The sequence below is a fragment of the Bubalus kerabau genome, chromosome 10, assembly GCF_029407905.1.
Source record: "Bubalus kerabau isolate K-KA32 ecotype Philippines breed swamp buffalo chromosome 10, PCC_UOA_SB_1v2, whole genome shotgun sequence".
Lineage (NCBI taxonomy): Eukaryota > Metazoa > Chordata > Mammalia > Artiodactyla > Bovidae > Bubalus > Bubalus kerabau.
This window is the reverse complement of record NC_073633.1, coordinates 50,799,334-50,820,957: the sequence shown is the minus strand read 5'-3', so window position 1 is coordinate 50,820,957 and position 21,624 is coordinate 50,799,334. Positions and strand designations below refer to the sequence as shown.

General features: G+C 42.1%; 1 protein-coding gene across 3 annotated transcripts; it reads right to left on the bottom strand.

Moving 5' to 3' along the window:
• Positions 1-5,344: 5,344 nt before the first annotated feature.
• CIAO2A (cytosolic iron-sulfur assembly component 2A) lies at positions 5,345-21,059 on the bottom strand. Of its 3 annotated transcripts, XM_055537688.1 has the most exons (5): positions 20,667-21,059; positions 16,584-16,748; positions 9,060-9,109; positions 6,645-6,690; positions 5,345-5,812 (listed from the first exon to the last, which is right to left on the bottom strand). In XM_055537688.1, exons 1-5 carry the CDS (start codon positions 20,788-20,790, stop codon positions 5,715-5,717), a joined length of 483 nt encoding a protein of 160 aa, XP_055393663.1. In that variant the 5' UTR covers positions 20,791-21,059; the 3' UTR covers positions 5,345-5,714. The 3 variants fall into 3 exon arrangements, with proteins under 3 accessions (XP_055393663.1, XP_055393666.1, XP_055393665.1); XM_055537691.1 differs by lacking the exon at positions 9,060-9,109 and having other exon boundaries at positions 20,667-21,053; XM_055537690.1 differs by lacking the exons at positions 6,645-6,690; positions 9,060-9,109 and having other exon boundaries at positions 20,667-21,055.
• Positions 21,060-21,624: the final 565 nt, after the last annotated feature.

The window sequence follows — 21,624 nt, the reverse complement described above, 5'->3', positions numbered from 1 at the left end:
AGGTTGGTCACAACTTTCCTTCCAAGGAGTAAGCATCTTTTAATTTCATGGCTGCAGTCACCATCTGCAGTGATTTTGGAGCCCAGAAAAATAAAGTCTGACACTGTTTCCACTGTTTCCCCATCTATTTCCCATGAAATGATGGGACTGGATGCCATGATCTTCGTTTTCTGAATGTTGAGCTTTAAGCCAACTTTTTCACTCTCCACTTTCACTTTCATCAAGAGGTTTTTGAGTTCCTCTTCACTTTCTGCTATAAGGGTGGTGTCATCCACGTATCTGAGGTTATTGATATTTCTCCTGGCAATCTTGATTCCAGCTTGTGCTTCTTCCAGTCCAGCGTTTCTCATGATGTACTCTGCATATAAGTTAAATAAACAGGGTGACAATATACAGCCTTGACAAACTCCTTTTCCTATTTGGAACCAGTCTGTTGTTCCATGTCTAGTTCTAGCTGTTGCATCCTGACCTGCATACAAATTTTTCAAGAGGCAGATCAGGTGGTCTGGTATTCCCATCTCTTTCAGAATTTTCCACAGTTGATTGTGATCCACACAGTCAAAGGCTTTGTCATAGTCAATAAAGCAGAAATAGATGCTTTTCTGGAACTCTCTTGCTTTTTCCATGATCCAGCGGATGTTGGCAATTTGATCTCTGGTTCCTCTGCCTTTTCTAAAACCAGCTTGAACATCAGGAAGTTCACGGTTCACATATTGCTGTAGCCTGGTTTGGAGAATTTTGAGCATTACTTATCTAGCGTGTGAGATGAGTGCAATTGTGCGGTAGTTTGAGCATTCTTTGGCATTGCCTTTCTTTGGGATTGGAAGGAAAACTGACCTTTTCCAGTCCTGTGGCCACTGCTGAGTTTTCCAAATGTGCTGGCATATTGAGTGCAGCACTTTCACAGCATCATCTTTCAGGATTTGAAATAGCTCAACTGGAATTTCATCACCTCCACTAGCTTTGTTTGTAGTGATGCTTTCTAAGGCCCACTTGACTTCACATTCCAGGATGTCTGGCTCTAGGTCAGTGATCACACCATTGTGATTATCTGGGTCGTGAAGATCTTTTTTGTACAGTTCTTCTGTGTATTCTTGCCATCTCTTCTTAATATCTTCTGCTTCTGTTAGGTCCATAGCATTTCTGTCCTTTATCGAGCCCATCTTTGCATGAAATATTCCTTTGGTATCTCTGATTTTCTTGAAGAGATCCCTAGTCTTTCCCATTCTGTTGTTTTCCTCTATTTCTTTGCATTGATCGCTGAAGAAGGCTTTCTTATGTCTTCTTGCTATTCTTTGGAACTCTGCATTCAGATGTTTCTCTCTTTCCTTTTCTCCTTTGCTTTTCACTTCTCTTCTTTTCACAGCTATTTGTAAGGCCTCCTCAGACAGCCATTTTGCTTTTTTGCATGTTTTTTCCATGGGGATGGTCTTGATCCCTGTCTCCTGTACAATGTCACGAACCTCTGTCTATAGTTCATCAGGCACTCTATCTATCATATCTAGGCCCTTAAATCTATTTCTCACTTCCATTGTATAATCATAAGGGATTTGATTTAGGTCATACCTGAATGGTCTAGTGGTTTTCCCTACTTTCTTCAATTTAAGTCTGAATTTGCCAATAAGGAGTTCATTATCTGAGCCACAGCCAGCTCCTGGTCTTCTTTTTGCTGACTGCATAGAGCTTCTCCATCTTTGGCTGCGGAGAATATAATCAGTCTGATTTCGGTGTTGACCATCTGGTGATGTCCATGTGTACAGTCTTCTCTTGTGTTGTTGGAAGAGGGTTTTTGCTATGACCAGTGCATTCTCTTGGCAAAACTCTATTAGCCTTTGCCCTGCTTAATTCCGTATTCCAAGGCCAAATTTGCCTGTTACCCCAGGTGTTTCTTGACTTCCTACTTTGGCATTCCAGTCCCCTATAATGAAAAGGACATCTTTTTTGGGTGTTAGTTCTAAAAGGTCTTGTAGGTCTTCATAGAACCATTCAACTTCAGCTTCTTCAGCGTTACTGACCAACCTAGACAGCATATTAAAAAGCAGAGACATTACTTTGCCAGCAAAGATCTGTGTAGTCAAGGCTATGGTTTTTCCAGTGGTCATGTATGGATGTGAGAGTTGGACTATAAAGAAAGCTGAGCACTGAAAAATTTGATGCTTTTGAACTGTGGTGTTGGAGAGGACTCTTGAGAGTCCCTTGGACTGCAAAGAGATACAACAGCAGATCAGTCCTGATTGATTGTTCATTGGAAGGTGAAACTTCAATACTTTGGCCACCTGATGCAAAGAGCTGACTCATTTGCAAAGGCCCTGATGCTGGGAAGGATTGAGGGCAGAAGGAGAAGGTGACAACAGAGGATAAGATGGTTGGATGGCATCACCGACTCAATGCACACGGGTTTGGGTAGACTCCGGCAGTTGGTGATGGATAGGGAGGCCTGGTGTGCTTCGGTTCATGGGGTCACAATGAGTCGGACATGACTGAGCGACTTAACTGAAGTGGACAGTACTTATGGCACTAAATTAATCTTCTTGATGTATTTGCGCAGTTCCTACCGTGTGAGTCTTGCTGAAGATAGCCAGACTGCTCATACAGGTCATTTGCTCCATTCTCTCACCTCCCTGGCATCCAGGGTTTGGACATGGGACTTGGGACCACTAGCGACCCCATCTCGGACACTGTAGTTGGAGTGAGTCACACAAAATAGCACAGATAAAAAAGATCACATTCTGGCAGTAGCAGAGAGTTACAGCTAACTTTGAAGAGCAGCAGGGCAGCAGGATGGGGGTGCCTGCAGCAGAGACTCCCTTCTGGCTGTACCATCAGTGGTTTACTTACAGGCGGTTCCTTAGGGGGATGCGCTTGTCTTCGCTTCTGGTTGACCAGCCTCCATGCCTACCTAGCTAGGACAGGGTCAGACCCAGACAAGACAGCTTGCCTCACTCACTGCCTGCAAGGGAGAGGGGTCAAAGGCAGAAGTCAATAGTACGAACTCTAGGAGGACAGACAGTGGCTGATCCACCTCTGAATCCTTAGCATTCAGGACAGTGCCTGAAACTTAAAAAGCACTCACTAAATATCTGTGGATGAGACCACCTGTGAGTAAGCGCATGAATTGGTGAGAGCACACACTAGGGGCCTCTGATTTCAATCAACCCCAGCCACCTGAAACTGACAATGAGAGTTTTATGTATCAGGGTCTCATTAGAAGAAGACAGAAAGAGCCCTACTCTGGGAGCCCTAGATAAGGCTTCCTGGGTTTCCCAGACCATCAAGTACTTGGTCAATACTTGGGGACTGACATGTATTTGACTCTGGTCCGGGAGCCCCAGAGCCCACTCAGATGCTTGTCACTTTTTTCAGAAGCTGACAGCTGGTCAAGAAGCATGTTTGTGTGCACATGTATGCAGGTGGTGGAATATGGGACAGGGTGTACACTAGGTACTATTAGCTCTTGCCCTGGATCCCAGAAGTCCATGAAACTGGGAACTTAGTGTTGGTACTAAGGACCTTTCCTGGTGGATTTGTGATTTATTTATTTGACCGTACCCTGAGGCATGTGGGAGCTAGTTCCCTGACCAGGAATCAAACCTGCACCCCTTGCAGTGGAAGTGCAGAGTCTTAATCACTGGTTATCACTGGGAAGTCCCTGGCTTTGTAATTTAGAAAGAAGTGATTACAGTAATGACTAAAGATCAGCAATATTACTAATATTTATGTATGCTGGGTGACAGATTTTTAAAGATCTGCAAGAAAGAGAGGAGCCAGTGAGAACTTTCACAGCAAAAGATCAAGAATCGACAGTGAAATTTCCACAAATCTGGTGCACTGATGCCACAATGTCAGTGGTTTCTCTGACAGCAGCAACTTTTAATCATCTCAAGATCATGGGGATGAAGCTCTGCTGTGACCATCCCACAGTGCAAAGCCTCAGCAGAAGCCAAGATTGTTTAACAGGATCTCTGTAAAGGATGTTGTGTCAGAACCGGTTTTATTTTTGTCCCCCACCCCCATTAATCCTTTGAAGGCTTCCCTAGAGGCTCAATGGTAAAGATTCTGCCCATTGATGCAGGAGACAAGGATTCAATCCCTGGGTCAGGAAGATTTTCTGGAGGAGGAAGTGGCAACCCACTCCAATATGCTTGCCTGGAAAATCCCATGGACAGAGGAGCCTGGTGAGCTACAGTCCATGATGTTGCAAAAGAGTTTGACACAACTTGGAGACTAAACAACAATCCTTTGAAACTTTGTTGAGAAGGCATGATCTTTCTCTGCCCACGGTGAAGACTTGGACAGACACAGGATTTCTGTCTGAGTATGCCATCCTATCACTTTTAACCATACAATCTCATGGCACTGAAGTATCTAGTCACATCTAATAGTCAAAACTACAAACTTGGGACTTCCCTGGTAGTCCATGGGTTAAGATTTTGTCTTCCAATACACGGAGAAGGCAATGGCAACCCAGTCCAGCACTCTTGCCTGGAAAATCTCATGGACGGAGGAGCCTGGTAGTCTGCAGTCCATGGGGTCGCACAGTCAGACACAACTGAAGCGACTTAGCAGCAGCAGCTTCCAATACAGGGGGTGCAGGTTCGATCACTGGTCAGCGAGCTAAGATCCCACATGCTTTGTAACTGAAAAGCCAAAACATAAAACAGAAGCAATACTACAACAAACTTAATAAAGACTTTAAACATGTCCACATCAAAAAAATAAAGTCTTAAAAAAAAAAGGCAAATAATGTTATTAAAAAAAAAAATGCAAACTTGGCATCAACTCTTTGCTAACTTGAGCTTGCTTCAGGCTTGAAACCTTGAGCAGTTTTGGCCCTCTTCCCATTTGTTCCTTATTTATAAATGGATCCAGGATTCTTCTTGAAGGAAAGCAGGGCCCAGGCCTGATCTTAAGGGCTCTTTTTAGTTCTTTTTTTTAAAATAGATTTTTAAAATATTGATTGATTCATTCATTCATTTATGGCTGTGCTGGGTCTTTGCTGCTGCACATGGGCTTTCTCTAGTTGCCGCGAGCCGGGGCTACTCTTCGTTGCAGTGTGCAGGCTTCTCATTGCCCTGGCTTCGCTTGTTATGGAGCGCTGGCTCTAGGCGTGCGGGCTTCAGTAGTTGCGGAACACTGGCTTAGTTGCTCCATGGCATGTGGAATCTTCCCAGACCAGGGATCGAACCTGTGTCCCTTGTGTTGGCAGGGCAATTCTTTACCACTAGACCACCAGGGAAGCCTTAGCTCTCCTATCTCTGATTCTACATAATAATCAGAAAATAAAGGTTTGGAAGTATCTTTGAGTGTTTACACTGAAATTTACAATTAAATAAAAACATTCTAATGTGTGTACAAGAATCATCTTTGTTTTATTTATTTTACAGAGTAATGGTTTAAATTGAATACATTTGGGCACAGTAAATATTTTGACATGACAAGCATCAGAATGGGCATCAGAAAAATAGCAACTCATCTTACACACAATAACTAGAAAATATTTTTGTCTGATCATTTAAGGGTTACAAATCCTGAGAATGTTAGACATTGAACAAACTAGGTACTACCTGATAATTAAATCTTGCTTGGAAATCATCGTTTAAAAAAATGTTTTGAGGTACAAATCACCTATGTATTAAACATGAATCTTTTACATTTTACAAAGACTTTAAACAAATATATCAAATGATTATACATCAGTGGCTCTAAAACAGCTATCAGTCAGGTTCCAGGACACACTGTTCCACGATCTCCCGTAAGTTGGGGTTCTCCATGGCAGCCGCCACTCGCTCTTTGTCGTTTATCTGCTTGTTGACTGCAAAACACACACACAAGTTAGCGTAACTCTGTCAATCTACAGCAACAGGTAATACTTTTATTAGTTTGCTAAAATAGAATTCAACTCCTTGAAAACTTGATGCAGGTTTTGGCTAAATATTCGTAAGTTTTGAAAGGAAGACTTAAAGAGAAAAAAAATTTTCCTGTAATTCCAGTTTTGTTTTTCCTGAATTCCATCTCTGCTGTTTTTAAGTGGTTGCCACTTTGTTTCTCTCTGTAGGCCAGAGAGTCTTTATATAAAAAAGGTTCTCAAAAAAAAAAAAAGGTTCTTTACTCCCATTTTAATACATTAACCCAGGAAGACTCCATGCTTCCACTGCAGGAGATGCTGCAATTCGACCCCCGGTCAGGGAACTAAGATCCCACATGCCACAGAATATGGCCAAAAAAAAAAAAAAAATCAATATAATACATTAATCCAAATTCACAAAGAAAACCCCTACCCCAAGATTCCCTAACGCTTTATTTTCTGGACCTTTGATTTCAGTTTCAAATATACAGCTTTGTATCCTGCCACCAAAGAAAAGAGTCAAGCTCTCCTGAGAGTCTGTAAGTCAAGGTTTCCAAAGCTGCATATTCTTTACAGATGTGTGGCCCCTGGACTAAACCAGTCAATATCCACAGGGCTTAATTCTAATTCACCCAGAGTTCCACTGAAAAAATTACTTTCCTCTCAAGGAAAAGCTAGTAGCTGATTTTGTACTCTTTTGCAAATGACCCAGTAGACACTTGGCTGGCGGAAGAACCTAATATCCAAGATAAAGTACTATATAAAGTTGTTTTCTAATAATGGTTCAAAATTCACTTACTATCTTCCTCTGTTGAGTGGGTTCCTTCAGAAATGTAGATTTCCAACTAGGAAAAAAATACATTGAAAGCAAAACACTTAGATGAGTGAGGTGGAATATACAATGAACTCAAGCGCCTAGGGATGAAAGCCCAATCCTGTTTCCAACATCAAAGACTTGAGACACATCTTCACGCTCTTTGCTAAAATGAAGGCTGAAGTTACAAGGATTTTTTTTTTTTTGGTCACATGGGTAAAGTCCACAGGAGGTATTCCCATAATTTTTTTATAAACACAAATCTACGATTTTACACAGATGAGCTCTCATACATGTTTTGCTCCAGAACATCTCTCCCGTGTACTCTGCCTTTTCTTCCCAAATTGGTATCTAAACTTACTCCCTGCCCCACCCAAAAGAAAGTCACATTAATCTAGTGTACTTTCTTCCATATTTTTCTCTATACCCACATACAACACACACACCCACCAAGGCTGGAAGTTTATTTTTATTGAGTATTTTATAAAAACAGGGTCACAATAATATAGTTTTCAGTATCGTCATTTTCTCATCTATTATTATCTTGATAAATTTATTTTCAAGTACACCACTGGTTAAGCTATCCCTCTGGGTCCCGCTGCACTCACTTGCTCAAATGAGCTAATCTCCAAGAACCAGAGTTTTTGAGACAAACCCACAAAATTATTGCAAATTTTGTGGTAACTAAATCATTCTATATGATAAAGATATGTCTATTCTTCAGGGAACATTGGAGCACATGATCTAATTCTCATATACGTATTCACTACTGAGATACATGTTTTTCATGATGGGGAAAAATCATAACCTATTATGGCTATAAGAGACCTTAGAGACCATCTTGTTCAGTTTTCTTTAAAATACAAAACACCATATAAATTCCATCAATGTCATTAACAGTAACTCTTATTGTGAACAACAAAGGACGTGATATAAAATCAATCTACATTCATTTGTTGGTGGTGTTGTTTAGTCACTAAGTCATGTTGACTTTTACGATGCCATAGACTGTAGAGTCATAGCCCACCAGGCTCCTCTATCTAAGGGACTTCCCAGGCAAGAACACTGGAGTGGGTTGCCATTTCCTTCTCCAGGAGTTCTTCCTGACCCAAAGATCAAACCCACATCTCCTGCATTGGCAGGTGGATTCTTTACCACTGAGCTACCTGGGAGAGAGACCCCATATACTCATTTACTTTGGTAATTTAGGGAAATTTGTGAAATGCCGGGCTGCATGAAGCACAAGCTGGAATCAAGATTGCCGGGAGAAATATCAATAACCTCAGATAGGCAGATGACACCAGCCTAATGGCAGAAAGCGAAGAGGCACTAAAGAGCCTCTTGATGAAGGTGAAAGAGGAGAGCTAAAAACCTGCCTTAAAATTCAACATTCAAAAAACTAATATCATGGCATCCAGTCCCATCACTCCATGGCAAACAGATGGGGAAACAATGGAAACAGTCACAGATTTCATTTTCTTGGGCTCCAAAATCACTGCAGATGGTGACTACAGCCATGAACTTAAAAGACATCTGCTCCTTGGAAAAAAAGTTATGACAAACCTAGACAGCATATTAAAAAGCAGAGACATTACTTTACTGACAAAGGTCTGTCTAGTCAAAGCTATGGTCTTTCCAGTAGTCATGTATGGATGTGAAAGTTGGACCATAAAGAAAGCTGAGTGCCAAAGAATTGATGCTTTTGAACTGTGGTGCTGGAGAAGACTCTTGAGAGTCCCCTTGGACTGCAAGGAGATCCAACCAGTCAATCCTAAAGGAAATCAGTCCTGAATATTCATTGGAAGGACTGATGAAGCTGAAGCTCCAATACTTTGGTCACCTGATGCAAAGAACTCATTGGAAAAGATCCTGATGCTTACAAATTGTGTGATTCCATTTAAATGAAACATCCAGAATAGTCAGATCTATACAGACAAAAGTACATTAGTGGTTGCCTAGGGATAGGCTTCCCAGGTAGCTCAGATGGTAAAGAATCTGCCTGCAATGCAGGAGACCCGAGTTCAACCCCTGGGTAGGAAAGATCCCCTGGAGAAGGGAATGGCAATCCACTCCAGTATTCTTGCCTAGAGAATTCCATGGACAGAGGAGCCTAGTGAGCTAAAGTCCATGGGGTCACAAAGAGTCAGAGACGACTGAGTGACTAACATTCCACTTCCAGGGATGGGATAAGGTTTGGGGAAAATGGGTAATGACTGCTAATTGATATGGGGTTTTTACTGGGATAATGAAAATGTTCTCAAGTACAGTAGTGGTGCCGCACAATTCTGTCAATATACCAAAACCCACTAAATTCTACACTTTAAATAGGTGGTTGTATGATATGTACATCAAGTCTCAACAATGCTGTTATAAAACAACAACAAAAAATACATTCCTTACCTTATGTTTAAACGGTAAACACCGCTGAAGTTTTACTCTTAAGCACAGCCCTGTGGAGGGGGGGGGAAAAATGCATCAATTATCTCTCTTATTGGTTTTTGAAAAAGGATACAGCTATGTGTAGGCATCTCCATACAAAACAGTAGCTGAAAACAGCTTAGACTCAATCCAATGTAGGCCTCCTTTGAAGCTGGCACCTTTAGCTAATCTTTTAACATATAAGCACAACCTTAAAAATTCCTCATGATAATCCACTGAGTCAGGTATTATCAACCCCATTCTACAAATTATGAAACCAAGGTTACAATGTAACTTGACGAAGATCAAAGAGCTAGTATAGTGACCAAGCTGGGATTAGAACCCAAACCACTGCAAAACCCCAGATCCTTTCTGCTACATCAATTCGCCTTCCATCAAAGATCAACAGATTCATTAAACTTTGGAATGCTTACAACTGGTCAGGCCACGCAAAAACTTAAAACTAAGTAAGAGCCACTTTTTAAAGCACTCTCAAATTTGGAATCCTCTATGCCTGCAAGGTACAAATACAGTTGTTTGCTCCAAACAAGATCCTCTGAAGTTCAGTTTATTGCCCCAATACCAAGTCATATTTCAATAATTTTTTCTTTCTTCTAGTTGAGTTTTCTAAGAGAAATTAAAAATCACCTTGGAACAGAGCCTCAGTGCCAATGTTTCACTTCTTCCCCACCACAAAATAAGGAATACAATTTTAACTAAATCTACATCCCTAGATGGGTTTCCCTGGTGGCTCCCTTCTGCCCTCAATCTTTCCCAGTATGAGGGTCTTTTCCAATGAGTCAACTCTTTGTATCACATGACCAAAGTACTGGAGCTTCAGCTTCAGCATCAGGCCTGCCAATGAATATTCAGGGTTGATTTCCTTTAGGGTTGACTGGTTTGATCTTGCTGTCCAAGGGGGACCCTCAACATCTCCAGCACCACAGTTCGAAAGCATCAATTCTTCAGTGCTCAGCCTCCCTTATGGTCCAACTCTCACATCCATACATGACTATTGGAAAAACCATAGCTTTGACTGTATGGACTTTTGTTGGCAAAGTGATATCTCTGCTTTGTAATATGCTGTCTAGGTTTGTCAAAGCTTTTCTTCCAAGGAGCAAGTGTCTTTTAATTTCATGGCTACAGTCACCATCCACAGTGATTTTGGAGCCCAAGAAAATAAAGTCTGTCACTGTTCCTATTTTTTCCTCATCTATTTGCCATGAAGTGATGGGACTGGATGCCATGATCTTAGTTTTTTGAATGTTGAATTTTAAGGCAGGTTTTTTGCTCTCCTCTTTCACCTTCATCAAGAGGCTCTTTAGTTCCTCTTTGCTTTCTGCCATTAGGCTGGTGTCATCTGCATATCTGAGGTTATTGATATTTCTCCCAGCAATCTTACCCTGTCTATAAAAGCTAACCACACCAGATTCAAAGCCGTACTCACCCTCCACAACAGCACATTCTTGTCTGTGGCACATGCTTCTCCCAAGGCCACTCTTGCCTTCTGAGATGGCCCACACTATTTGTGGAGTATGTTTCTCTCTAAATAAATTCATTTCTTACCTATCACTTTGTCTCTTACTGAATTCTTTCTCTGATGAGAAATCAAGAACCTGCATTTCATTAGGTACTGAAACCAGGTATGATCTCAATTGGAAGACCGTGGATTTGGGCTGGGTTCAAGTCCTGGACACTTGGGTTCTAGTCCCAAACTGGGTTTTGCTTAGGTTAGAGTCCTGGCCATGGCTGGGCTGGAGACTCGGTTAAATCCCAATCTGAGATGAATGGTTTCAGGTAAGTATTTTACCCATAAACAATAACTGTTTTACAATTCACAAAGCATTTTCTTGAATATCAGTATTCTAAAGATAGGCAGTAGAGAATACTGAGATAGATACTCTGGGTTCAAAACTGGCTCCACTACACACTAGCTATGTGACACTAGGCAAGTTACTTAACCTCTCTGAATTTCAGTTTCATTATCTGTTTTCATAAGTATTATAATAGTACCACTAAGTATAAGGTTATTACATATGAAGAGTAACTATATTTTTATGCTTAAAACAGTAGTTGACACATAATTAAGTATCCAATAAATGTTAGCTATTACTATTTTATTTTTCATTTTACAGTCAGGAACCAAGATAAGTGAGTTGTTCAACATCACATAGCTAACAAGTGGAAGGAGCTAGAAGTTAAATCTAGACTGCAAATCCTATGCCCTTCATCTCCTGCCTTCTTGCAAAAGATTATCAAGTGGTTTTCTGCCCTATAGTGGGGCAGGAGATAGATGGGCCCTGGGGGCAAACAGCTGGAGTTTGTTCTGAAACTCTAAGACAAAAAGAGCAGGACAATGGAGGGGAGGAGGCTGGGCTCTGCCCAGTTAAGAGATAAGAAAGTGAAAGTCGCTCAGTCCTGTCCGTGACTCTTTTCAACCCCATGGACTATATAGTCCATGGAATTCTCCAGGCCAGAATACTGGAGTGGGTAGCCTTTCCCTTCTCCAGAGGATCTTCCTAACCCAGGGATCGAACCCAGGCCTCCCATGTTGCAGGCGATTCTTTACCAATTGAGTCACAAGGGAAGCCCAAGAATACTGGAGTAGGTAGCCTATCCCTTCCTCAGGGTATCTTCCTGACCCAGGAATCAAACTGGGGTCTCCTGCATTGCAGGCGGATTCTTTACCAACTGAACTATCAGGGAAGTTAAGAGATAAAAGACCACATATTCCTCATTCTTAAAGGAGACTTCCCTGACTACACAGGACAGAAAGGCTCCTTGGAGGTCAGAAGAGAGGGGGCATCACCTCAGAGTAAGTGAGTCAACTACACACAGGCCTCTTTGCTAGAATCTATCCTGGCTAAAAGAAGCACATGCACAAATGAGAGGAGCCTGAGACATACCAAATATTGACTCAGAACCCGGCAAGCAAGACGACTGGTCAAAGGAAACCCGGAAGAAATGCCCCATAAAAGTATTCAAACTACCACTAGGGCATGACTCTGAGTCTGCCCGTGTGTCTATCCACACATTCTGTATTCTTTTTTTCCTAATAAACATTTTACTTGTTTCACTACTTTCAGTCTTTGTGGGAATTCTCTGCAAAGCTTTGGGCCTTGTCACTGACCACTGGTTCAGTGACTAGAATTCAGTGCTTTCACTGGCTTCAGTCTCTGACCAGGAACTGAAGCCCCACTTTAAGATGCTGCAGACTGAGGCCACCCAAGATCCTACCCACTCACCCTCTTTGCGTCTTCCTTGTCTTTGGAATTACATACCAGGGTAACTGCTGCTGCTGCTGCTAAGTTGCTTCAGTTGTGTCCGACTCTGTGCGACCCAATGGACGGCAGCCCACCAGGCTCCCCTGTCCCTGGGATTCTCCAGGCAAGAACTCTGGAGTGGGTTGCCATTTCCTTCTCCAATGCATGAAAGTGAAAAGTGAAAGTGAAGTCGCTCAGTCGTATCCGACTCTTTGCAACCCCATGGACTGCAGGGTAACTGAGTACGTGACAACCTCAGTAGTCAGAGTTGAACTCTTACTCAGGTGCCTTTCTCTGCTTAGTACTGACACAGGAAGAGGGCAAGGCACAACCTTTAAAAGAATGCCTTAGCCTGAGGACGTGACATAAACTGATTAGAACCAAACAGATACAAGATGCTGGACAAGTTGATTCCCACCAGAACTTGAGCCTTAGTATTCACTCATCATAACCCATCAGCAAGCTATATGACACACCCACAGGCATCCCAACAGCTCCACAGCCAACCATAAAGGCCAAGAAGTGGGTGGTGATCCAATTCACGAAAATCCTCAATGGTTCCCCAAGAATATCTGGACTACTCCTCCCATTCATTAGCCTATGAAATTACCCACATCTATAAAAACTGACTACCCCTATACCCTTGGTGTCTCTCTTGCATTCTGGAGGTGGCCCACACTCTGTCCATGGAGTGTGTTTCCTCCCTAAATAAGCCTTCTTTCACTTTATTAATGGCTTGCTCGCTCTTGAATTTTTTCCTGCACGAAGCTAAGAACCCATACTTGGTGGCTGTCCCAGGGACTCAGATGTGACCTAGGATGTGACCATCCTCTCAAGACCCACTCTTTCTTGCAAGAGTATTACCTGCTCATAGGAAATGCCTTCTAATGCATCAGACAGAAAGATGACTCTCTTCATCGAGTTTTCCAATCATGTTGCTTGAACACAGTTACTATGATACATTACTAGGCAACCCACTGAAAAGCCAAGGGTCTCAACTGAATCCCATATCAAAAGGGCCAAAAAAGTGACAAACTCTTTTCAAGAAGTGTACAGAACTGAAATATCAACCATAAACTAATCTTGACATCTTTACAGTTATTTTGATTTCATGTGCTCTCTCAATCTTTATCCACAAACATTTGTTTTAAAATAACTGCAATCATAATAAAAATTCAACTTATCATTCAAGCTTTTTCATACACTTCTTATACAGATACTTTAATTCCTTGATTATGTTCATTTTCAATAGAAATTAAGAAATTGCATCATTTTTATATCATATCCTTATTAATAGATAAGTTTCTTTCAAGATTTATTATTATAAATTTACCCTATCTGTTTTGTACATGCTACTATCTTCTCCTAGGAAACTAGTTCCTTACTTCTTAGGTCAAAGAGAATGAATTTTCTTTTTTTTTTTTTTCCTTTTTTGGCCACACAGCCCAGATTGTGGGATCTTAGTTCCCTGACCAGGGACAGAACCTGAAACAGGAGGGAAGAGGGCAGAGCACAACCTCTGAAACAATGACACAGCCCAAGGACACAATCAGTTTATTAATTAGAATCAAATGGGTCCAAGATGGCAGGCAAGTTAACTTCGACTAGACCTGTGGCCCTGTATACTGAAGATACACACCCAGAGGCGCCATGACAGCCCCAAGGCTGACATATAAATGACCAAGAAGTGGGCAGTGGCCCAATTCCTAGAAACCTCCACTCTTTCCCCAAAATAGTTGGAATAATTCTCCCGCTCATTAGCCTCTACACTCTTGTTTGTGGAGTGTTTCCACCACAGCTGCTCTTGCTTTCTGAAATGGCCCACACTCTGTCGAGTGTGTTTCTCTCTAAATAAATCCACTTCTTACCCTATCACTTTGTCTCTCACTGAATTCTTTCTGCAGTGAGAAATCAAGAACCTGAGCTTCATCAGGTCCTGAAACCAGGAGTGTGACCTCAGTTGGAAGGCTGAGGGCTCTGGCAGGTTTGAGTCCTGGCACATGGGCTCCAGTCCCAATCTGAGGCAAATGGCTCCCAACCCTCTCAGTGTGCCACCTTCAGCGAGCACAGAGTCCTAACTTGGTGGACTGCCAGGGAACTCCTAGGATGAACTTTTTAAGAAGGACTTGCTAATATTTACCCAGAGGCTTAAAAATATTTCGACCATGCTGCTGCTGCTGCTGCATTGCTTGTCATGTCCGACTCTGTGCGACCCCACAGACGGCAGCCCACCAGGCTCTCCCGTCCCCTGGATTCTCCAGGCAAGAACACTGGAGTGGGTTGCCATTTCCTTCTCCAATGCATGAAAGTGAAAAGTGAAAGTGAAGTCGCTCAGTCGTGTCCGACTCTTAGCTCATGGACTGCAGCCCACCAGGCTCCTCCGTCCATAGGATTTTCTAGGCAAGAGTACTGGAGTGGGTTGCCATTGCCTTCTCCGACCATATGACCCCATAATTCCACTTATAGGAATTTATCCTGAATCAATAATTAGAGATAAATAAAAATATTTATGTGTAAAGTTTTTCATTATAGTTTATTAATAATTGTGGAAGGCTAGGAGTAGTCCATATGGTTACAAAACTCATACATCAATGTGATTAGCATGTTCCTATATAACCATATAACTAAAGAATAATATTTAAGAAGAACTAAAAAACATTTCTCATCTATTTCATGCTTTCTATTATTTAACCTCTACAACTCAGTGTGTGCATGCGCGCGTGTGCACTAAGTCACTTCAGTCCTGTCTGACTCTTTGCAACCCCCTGGACTGTAGCCTACCAGGTTCCAGTTACCCTTATTATCACTATTTTTACAGATAAGGCGATAAGCTCAGAAAGGTTATGTAACTTGCCCAAGGCCACAAAGTGACAGAACAGAGCTGGAATTTTAGCCTAGAGCACACTTTCTAATGCTAACTTTTTGAGATTTTCTTCTTTATGCATTTGTGGAATTTCAAAATTATTGCCAACAACTTTGTTATAATTGTGTTTCATAATTTAAGAAACACTATATAAATATTACTTTCTGAAATCTGTTATCGATATCTGTTGATTCAGAAATTGTCCAATGACAAAAAAATATGCATTCAACAATGCTATTTCTAGTGCTGGAGTTTTATAACCACAATAGCATCTACAGATTCACAGACCTTCTAGTCCCTCAAGATGTGGCCCATATGCTGGAAACCACTAACTGAGGGATCCCAGGTCCAACAAGTGAGAAAAGACAGAACTTACAACAGTGGGAACAATAATAAAATATTTACCTTTCCAAGCCTTTTTATAAATTTGTCTATTTTCAAATAGATAATATAGTCTCAATGTTCAAAAACTTAAAAATACAAAAAGGTATAAAGTCTTCCACCTACCCTATCCCCATCTGACCAGTTCTCACCATCACTGATGCCCACCTCATCTCAGCTATTCATTTACGTTTTCTTTATGATATGCAACCACATATAAATATATATTTTTACCTTTTTTTTACACAAATGTAGGAATATTATACTTGCTTTTATTTCCTAACAGTATGTCACAGAGATCTTTCCATATTAGTATATGGAGAGTTTTTCCATTTTTTGATAACTGCATAGTATTTCATGGTTGATAAACACCATCACTGATTATTTAACTGGTTCCCCACGGATCAAGATTTGGTTTGAAATAAACTTCCTTTGTCTTTTTTTCACAAAATATACATTCAAAAATATTGACTGTATATCTCACTGCTAACTAATCCAAGTATTGGGAATGCAACCTCTCAAAAAGAAAAGCAAGTGAAAAAACACCCTCCCACCAGGCCTTCTGCCCATGCTACATAGAAGCCAAGAGAGCACCTAAAAGGAGAAGATGGTGAGGGCACGGTGCTAGTCTGACAACACCCATTCCCATCTCCAGACCTGGGGCGAGAAGATGGCCCATACCCAGCCTTCATTAATTGTAGAGAAGCAGCATGGTGTAGCTAAAGAAAAAACACACTTCAAGTCAGGAGACCTAGGGTTGAGCCTCAGCTTCATCATTTCCTGGCTATATGATGCTGAGCAAGTCCCTTAAACTCCCTGAGCCTCAGGTTCCTCATCTGTAAAATAAACCTAATATTGACTCATATGTTGATTGTGAGAACCACCGAAAACATTCTGTAAACCATAAAGTATGATCCATGATGCTAATTGTTACTGTGGGTCAGTATCAGCTAGAATAATTCAGTATCAATATATAAATATCTTTATCTAAAACCTTACCAATAAGAGTCGCCAAAGAGCAATGAGGTACTGTTGGCGTGAACCTTATAATAACCAAATAGTCGTCTTCATTTATCTCCTGAACCTCCACACAACTTTCCGTTACCACTTCCAGTTCTTCTAAAGTATTGGGCTTCTCTGGGTCCCGGATGGTTCGAATCAAATCTAAAGAATCATCAGAAACAAGGTCTTATGTTAAAACATGGATATTCTAAATACAATTGATCTTGCCAGTCTTAATCCAAACACTGACTTCTTTTTGTTTGAGCAAATACTACAGCCACTCCCCAGATTTCTGACAGAAATTTCCTTTTGAGAAAATCATTTTTGTGGATTATTAGTACCTCATGTCCAATTTCTTGGATCTAATTCTGCAGAGAGAATATGCAAATACGAAAGTGTTACACAAGCTCAAGAGGAAGAAATAACTTAGTTTCAGGATTTATGGAAATGCAATCTGATTTGTCTTTAAAAATGGGTAAAATTTTGGAGCATTTCGAAATGAACAAGTTTAGTTTGCCAGGAAACTCAGCATTAAGTGAAGAAGTTAAGAGTTTAGGCCAGCCCATCAAGGGTCTTTTAAAGTCAGCTATAGGCAATAGAATATCTATTCAAGAGGCTCTGAACAAGGGGATAACAGAGACAGTGTTACACTGTTAGCTGGTAACTCATTGACCAGTTGGTAGACTTACACTAAAGGGCAGAGCCAGGGATACCGGATGAAAAAGCCAAGCCTAAAACAGGGACATGACCATAGTAATAGAGAGGACAAGACAGACATTGAAGTAATTTCAAAGGCAGAATCGACAGACTCTGACAATTGTTTGGACATAGAAGACAAAGAAAGAAAAGGAAGATGACTCAGATTGTAAATCTAACTGCCTGGAAGAACCAAGATAGAATCAGAAGAAAAAAGGAAGAAATTTGGGTGGGAACTAAGACAAGTGATTAAATCTCACATGTAATCATTCTGAGGTGCTTAAGGGGCAAATCAATGGAACATCCAGCAACATGTAATTGTAGCATAAGGTTTAAGGGAACCAAGGCTAGAGTGGCTATTGAACACATGGGATTCACAAACAACAGTGAGTATAACCATAGTTTTTAACCTTTGCCAAACAAGGGAATCACTAGGAATGCTTCAAAAACAAACAAAACAAAACAAAATCCGGTGTCTGAGCCCTCCCCAGGATTCTGATTTAACTGATTCACAGGATTCTGATTTAACTGATTCACAGGAGGACTTGGGCATTGAGACTTAAAAAAATCCCTCAGGTTATTCTTATGTGCAGCCAGGTTGGAGGACCACAAATGTAAAGGGAAAGAGACCCAAGGATAGATCTGTAGGAAGCACCTAATTTGCGGTCAGAAGGAAGCAAAGCAAAAAGCAGTAGAGAAGGAAAGAGGGGATGATTATTAACATCAAAAGCTGCTGAAAAATTCAGGTTAATGAGAGCTAAACCAGGTCTCTGATTTATTAGTCAGGAGGTCACCTGCAAGAAAGCACTTTCAGTAGAGAGGTGAAGGTAGAGGCCAGCTTGCAAAAGGGGACGTGAGAAAGAACTGAAAACATAATCCTAGGACTTTGAAAGGGAAGAAGGAAAGGGCAAAGGGCAGTGGGTTTTAAAAAAGCTAGAACAGTGACAAGGATAAGGGAAATGAGTATATTTTTACAACCCAAATAGAGGAAGGGACACTGAATTTTAAGAAGGAGGCTGGTAAAATAAACAGGAATGAATGAGATCAACAATGTGGGAGGCGGGGTTGGCATTGCAGAGGAAAAGACTTCCTTCTTACACTAAGGTTGTAGAAGAAGATGGAAAAAGAGAATAAGAAATGGTGAGGTAAAAAAAAAGCAGGAGTTCACAAGGGACAAGCTTGATGTTCTCAGGCTTGAGGTTTCCTTCTACTATTTACAGCACTCTTGTAATCAGAAATCTTGCTGGGAAAAACAAATCAATCAAGCTCTACTTTCTCCCCAGCAAATCCTGAGCTTATCATTTGATTAGAAACAGAATTTGAGAATGGGGGCAGGAAAAAGAAACTTTGCAAGACTTGTGAAACCTGGGGCTCAGGGAAACAAGTTTTCTTAAAAGGAGTTAGTTCCCCCTCATCCTAGGCCTTTTTCCCTGTAAGGCTCACATACACAAGCTGTATTATATTGTTTATATGTTAAATGACTCTGAAATTAAATCTAACCCCTTATTCAACTTCTCTACTGTTCCATACGGTTCCAGTGATCTGGATTAATTTCTTTAGAAAGAAAGCAATGTTGCTCTCCTCACATTACTCCCTTGACTAAAATTCTTCTACTGGTTTTGCACTGATATTAAATTTTTCATTTATATTTAAACCTTCAGGATCCAATTCCAACCTGCTCTGTAAAACAAATTTTGACCACACCTCCACCTTTAACCACAAACCCTATCCTGTAGCCCTGCCTGCCGTTCCCCAAACAGGTTATTTTCTTACCTCTATAATCTTGCTTCTTCCCTCTGCTTAGTAAGCTGTGTACCCTTTACAGGCCCAGATCCTAATGCTTCAAGGCCCAATTCAAGTGACCCCTTCTCCTTAAAGTCCTTCCAGATCCCCTAGTCAGAGATTACTGGCTCTCTTTCCTCTTTGCCTGTATCTCTCATACAGGTACTTGTACTGCACATAATTTTTAAAAATTCTATTTTTGTGTATAAAGGTCCCCTTCAAGGTAAGTGTGAGGACAAGAAATCTCCCTCTTCCAAAGTTGTAGCCCCAGTGCCCTGTTGTCCTTAGATGCTGGAGATGGAGACCTGACAGGACAGGAATCTGTCTAACTGCTTTGGGGAAATCATTCCACTCACACTGGTCACCTGACTAGGGTTAAGTCCTAACCTAGCAAGAGGTAAACCGGAGTAGTGCCAAAGGTCTTTAACATCCCTAGCTTCTTCTGCTGGTCTATAATCCTTACCTGCATTATTTGCATTCTTGTGGTTAGACTTTTACCCTGGGTTAGGGTTAGCGGGAATCTCTGAGCGCTAGTTAGATCCAGTCTTTGTAGTCTCAAAAACAATACTCATAAGTGCAAAAAGGCAAGTCATAAAGCAATCGTGAAGTGGTGAAAAGTGCACCAAGTTAGGAAACAGAAGAGCTTTGGTTTTTGCTGCTTCCTTATGGGCAGAGTGGCCCCCAGATAGTTGTTTAACCTCTCTAAACCTGTTTCCTCATCTGTACAATGAAGATGGTTCCAGGGGTTGAATTGAGAATATTCTATGTTCAATATACACATAAAAACTATGTGTGTTATGCTTTGCTATGCTAAGTCACTTCAGTCGTGTCCGACTCTGTGCGACCCCATAGACGGCAGCCCACCAGGCTCCCCCGTCCCTGGGACTCTCCAGGCAAGAACACTGGAGTGGGCTGCCATTTCCTTCTCCAATGCATGAAAGTGAAAAGTGAAAGTGAAGTCGCTCAGTCGTGTCCGACTCTTACCGACCCCATGGACTGCAGCCTAACAGGCTCCTCCGTCCATGGGATTTTCCAAGCAAGAGTACTGGAGTGGGGTGCCATATGTACATATAAAACTCAGTGCGTGTGTGTTCTTTTGCACTCCAGGCGTGGGCCTGTTAAAGAACTACAATTTCATGGCCGGGCTCGTGGGGACCTCTTGCCTACTGCCTCTGCAGAACAGATTGGCTGTGACCTTGGGCCAAGCAGTCACTCAACAGTATCCTCAATGGTGGAAAGAGGAGTGTGTGTCCAGGGTTAGGGATAAGAAGGAAGGAGGCTCAAGTGCGGCAATTAGGCCAGTTCTGCTTCCTAATCAAGCATCTTAAACGCCTCTGCCCAGAAGTCTTGAGATGGCCACTAGAACATGGGGCACACAAGGAAAATAACCCGGACTCGGCTTGCTCCGGATTTATCAAGAGCCTACGTCTTAAGGAAGACCCACATGCCAGCGTGATTTAAGACTGGGACAAAAAGCTTTCTACTCTTGCCAAGGAGATACAGCAAAACACCCGAGTTTACACTCCAAACCCTCAGATGAGGCCCTTGTTACCCCAGCCTCCACGTTCACCACCAAATGGTGCCCTGGACAAAATTAATTACCATAAACTTCTAGCGCTTTCTCTTCCATGATCCGGGGCTCCCGGGCAGCTCCCCGCTCAGAGAGGCCCGAGAGCCACAGGAATCTGCTCAGCGTCCAAGAGAGCAGTCCGGACACCCGCTCCATCCTTACGTTCCGCCATCCCTGGCGACTGTCCCATCCGAGCCACCGTCTCTCAGTAGCGAGCCTCGCGAGTTATCAACTTCCTGGTCTTCTAATGGGCCAAGAGAAGCCTAAATGTCCAGGGGAGCAGATAATAGGCGGGACCTGACGGATTGTCGCGGAGGACCTAGGGAAAGGAGGCGCAAGCACTACAAGCCCCAGTATGCTTTGCTCAGTTTCGGCGGGGCAAGAGGGAAAAAACAAAAATTCTTGGAGGCACGTGAGGCGGGTTGCGTGCTGGGACACATGGGCGTTTTCTTTGGAAGACGGCGAGCTGCATTATGGAACCTGTAGTCTCTGACGCTGGCGGCGCGCAGCGGGCGCGGGCGCGGGCGCGGGCGATGGTGGGCGGTAACGGTCTGTTACCCGCCGCTAATTGCCTTAGCGCCTGGATAAGCTAAAGATGAATCCTGAAGAGGTAGGGGAAAGAAGATCTTGATTTCTAATATTGGAGGAGCGTCTGTACGGAGACTCCCTACTATTTTTTTTGTCCGAGGGGGCCTCTTCCACTCGAAGTTTTCTTACTTGCTAGTCAGGCCGGAAGTGAGTGTCCTTTGCGGTGAAATGGGATGTGTCTGGAACCTAGTAAAAGATGGTTAGGCGTGGCCGGAGAAGGAGTTAGTTTTTAGTTTTCCCGTCTCATAGGGAAAACACAACTCATAGGGCCAGCACAACTTCCCATTACAGGCTATTTCTGCCAATCGCCTTCAAGATAACTTAGAACGAGAGGGCTTTCTCATGTACAATAGTGACATTGGAGATCGCCATCCTAAAAAGAACCTCTTAAGCCCTCTGGTG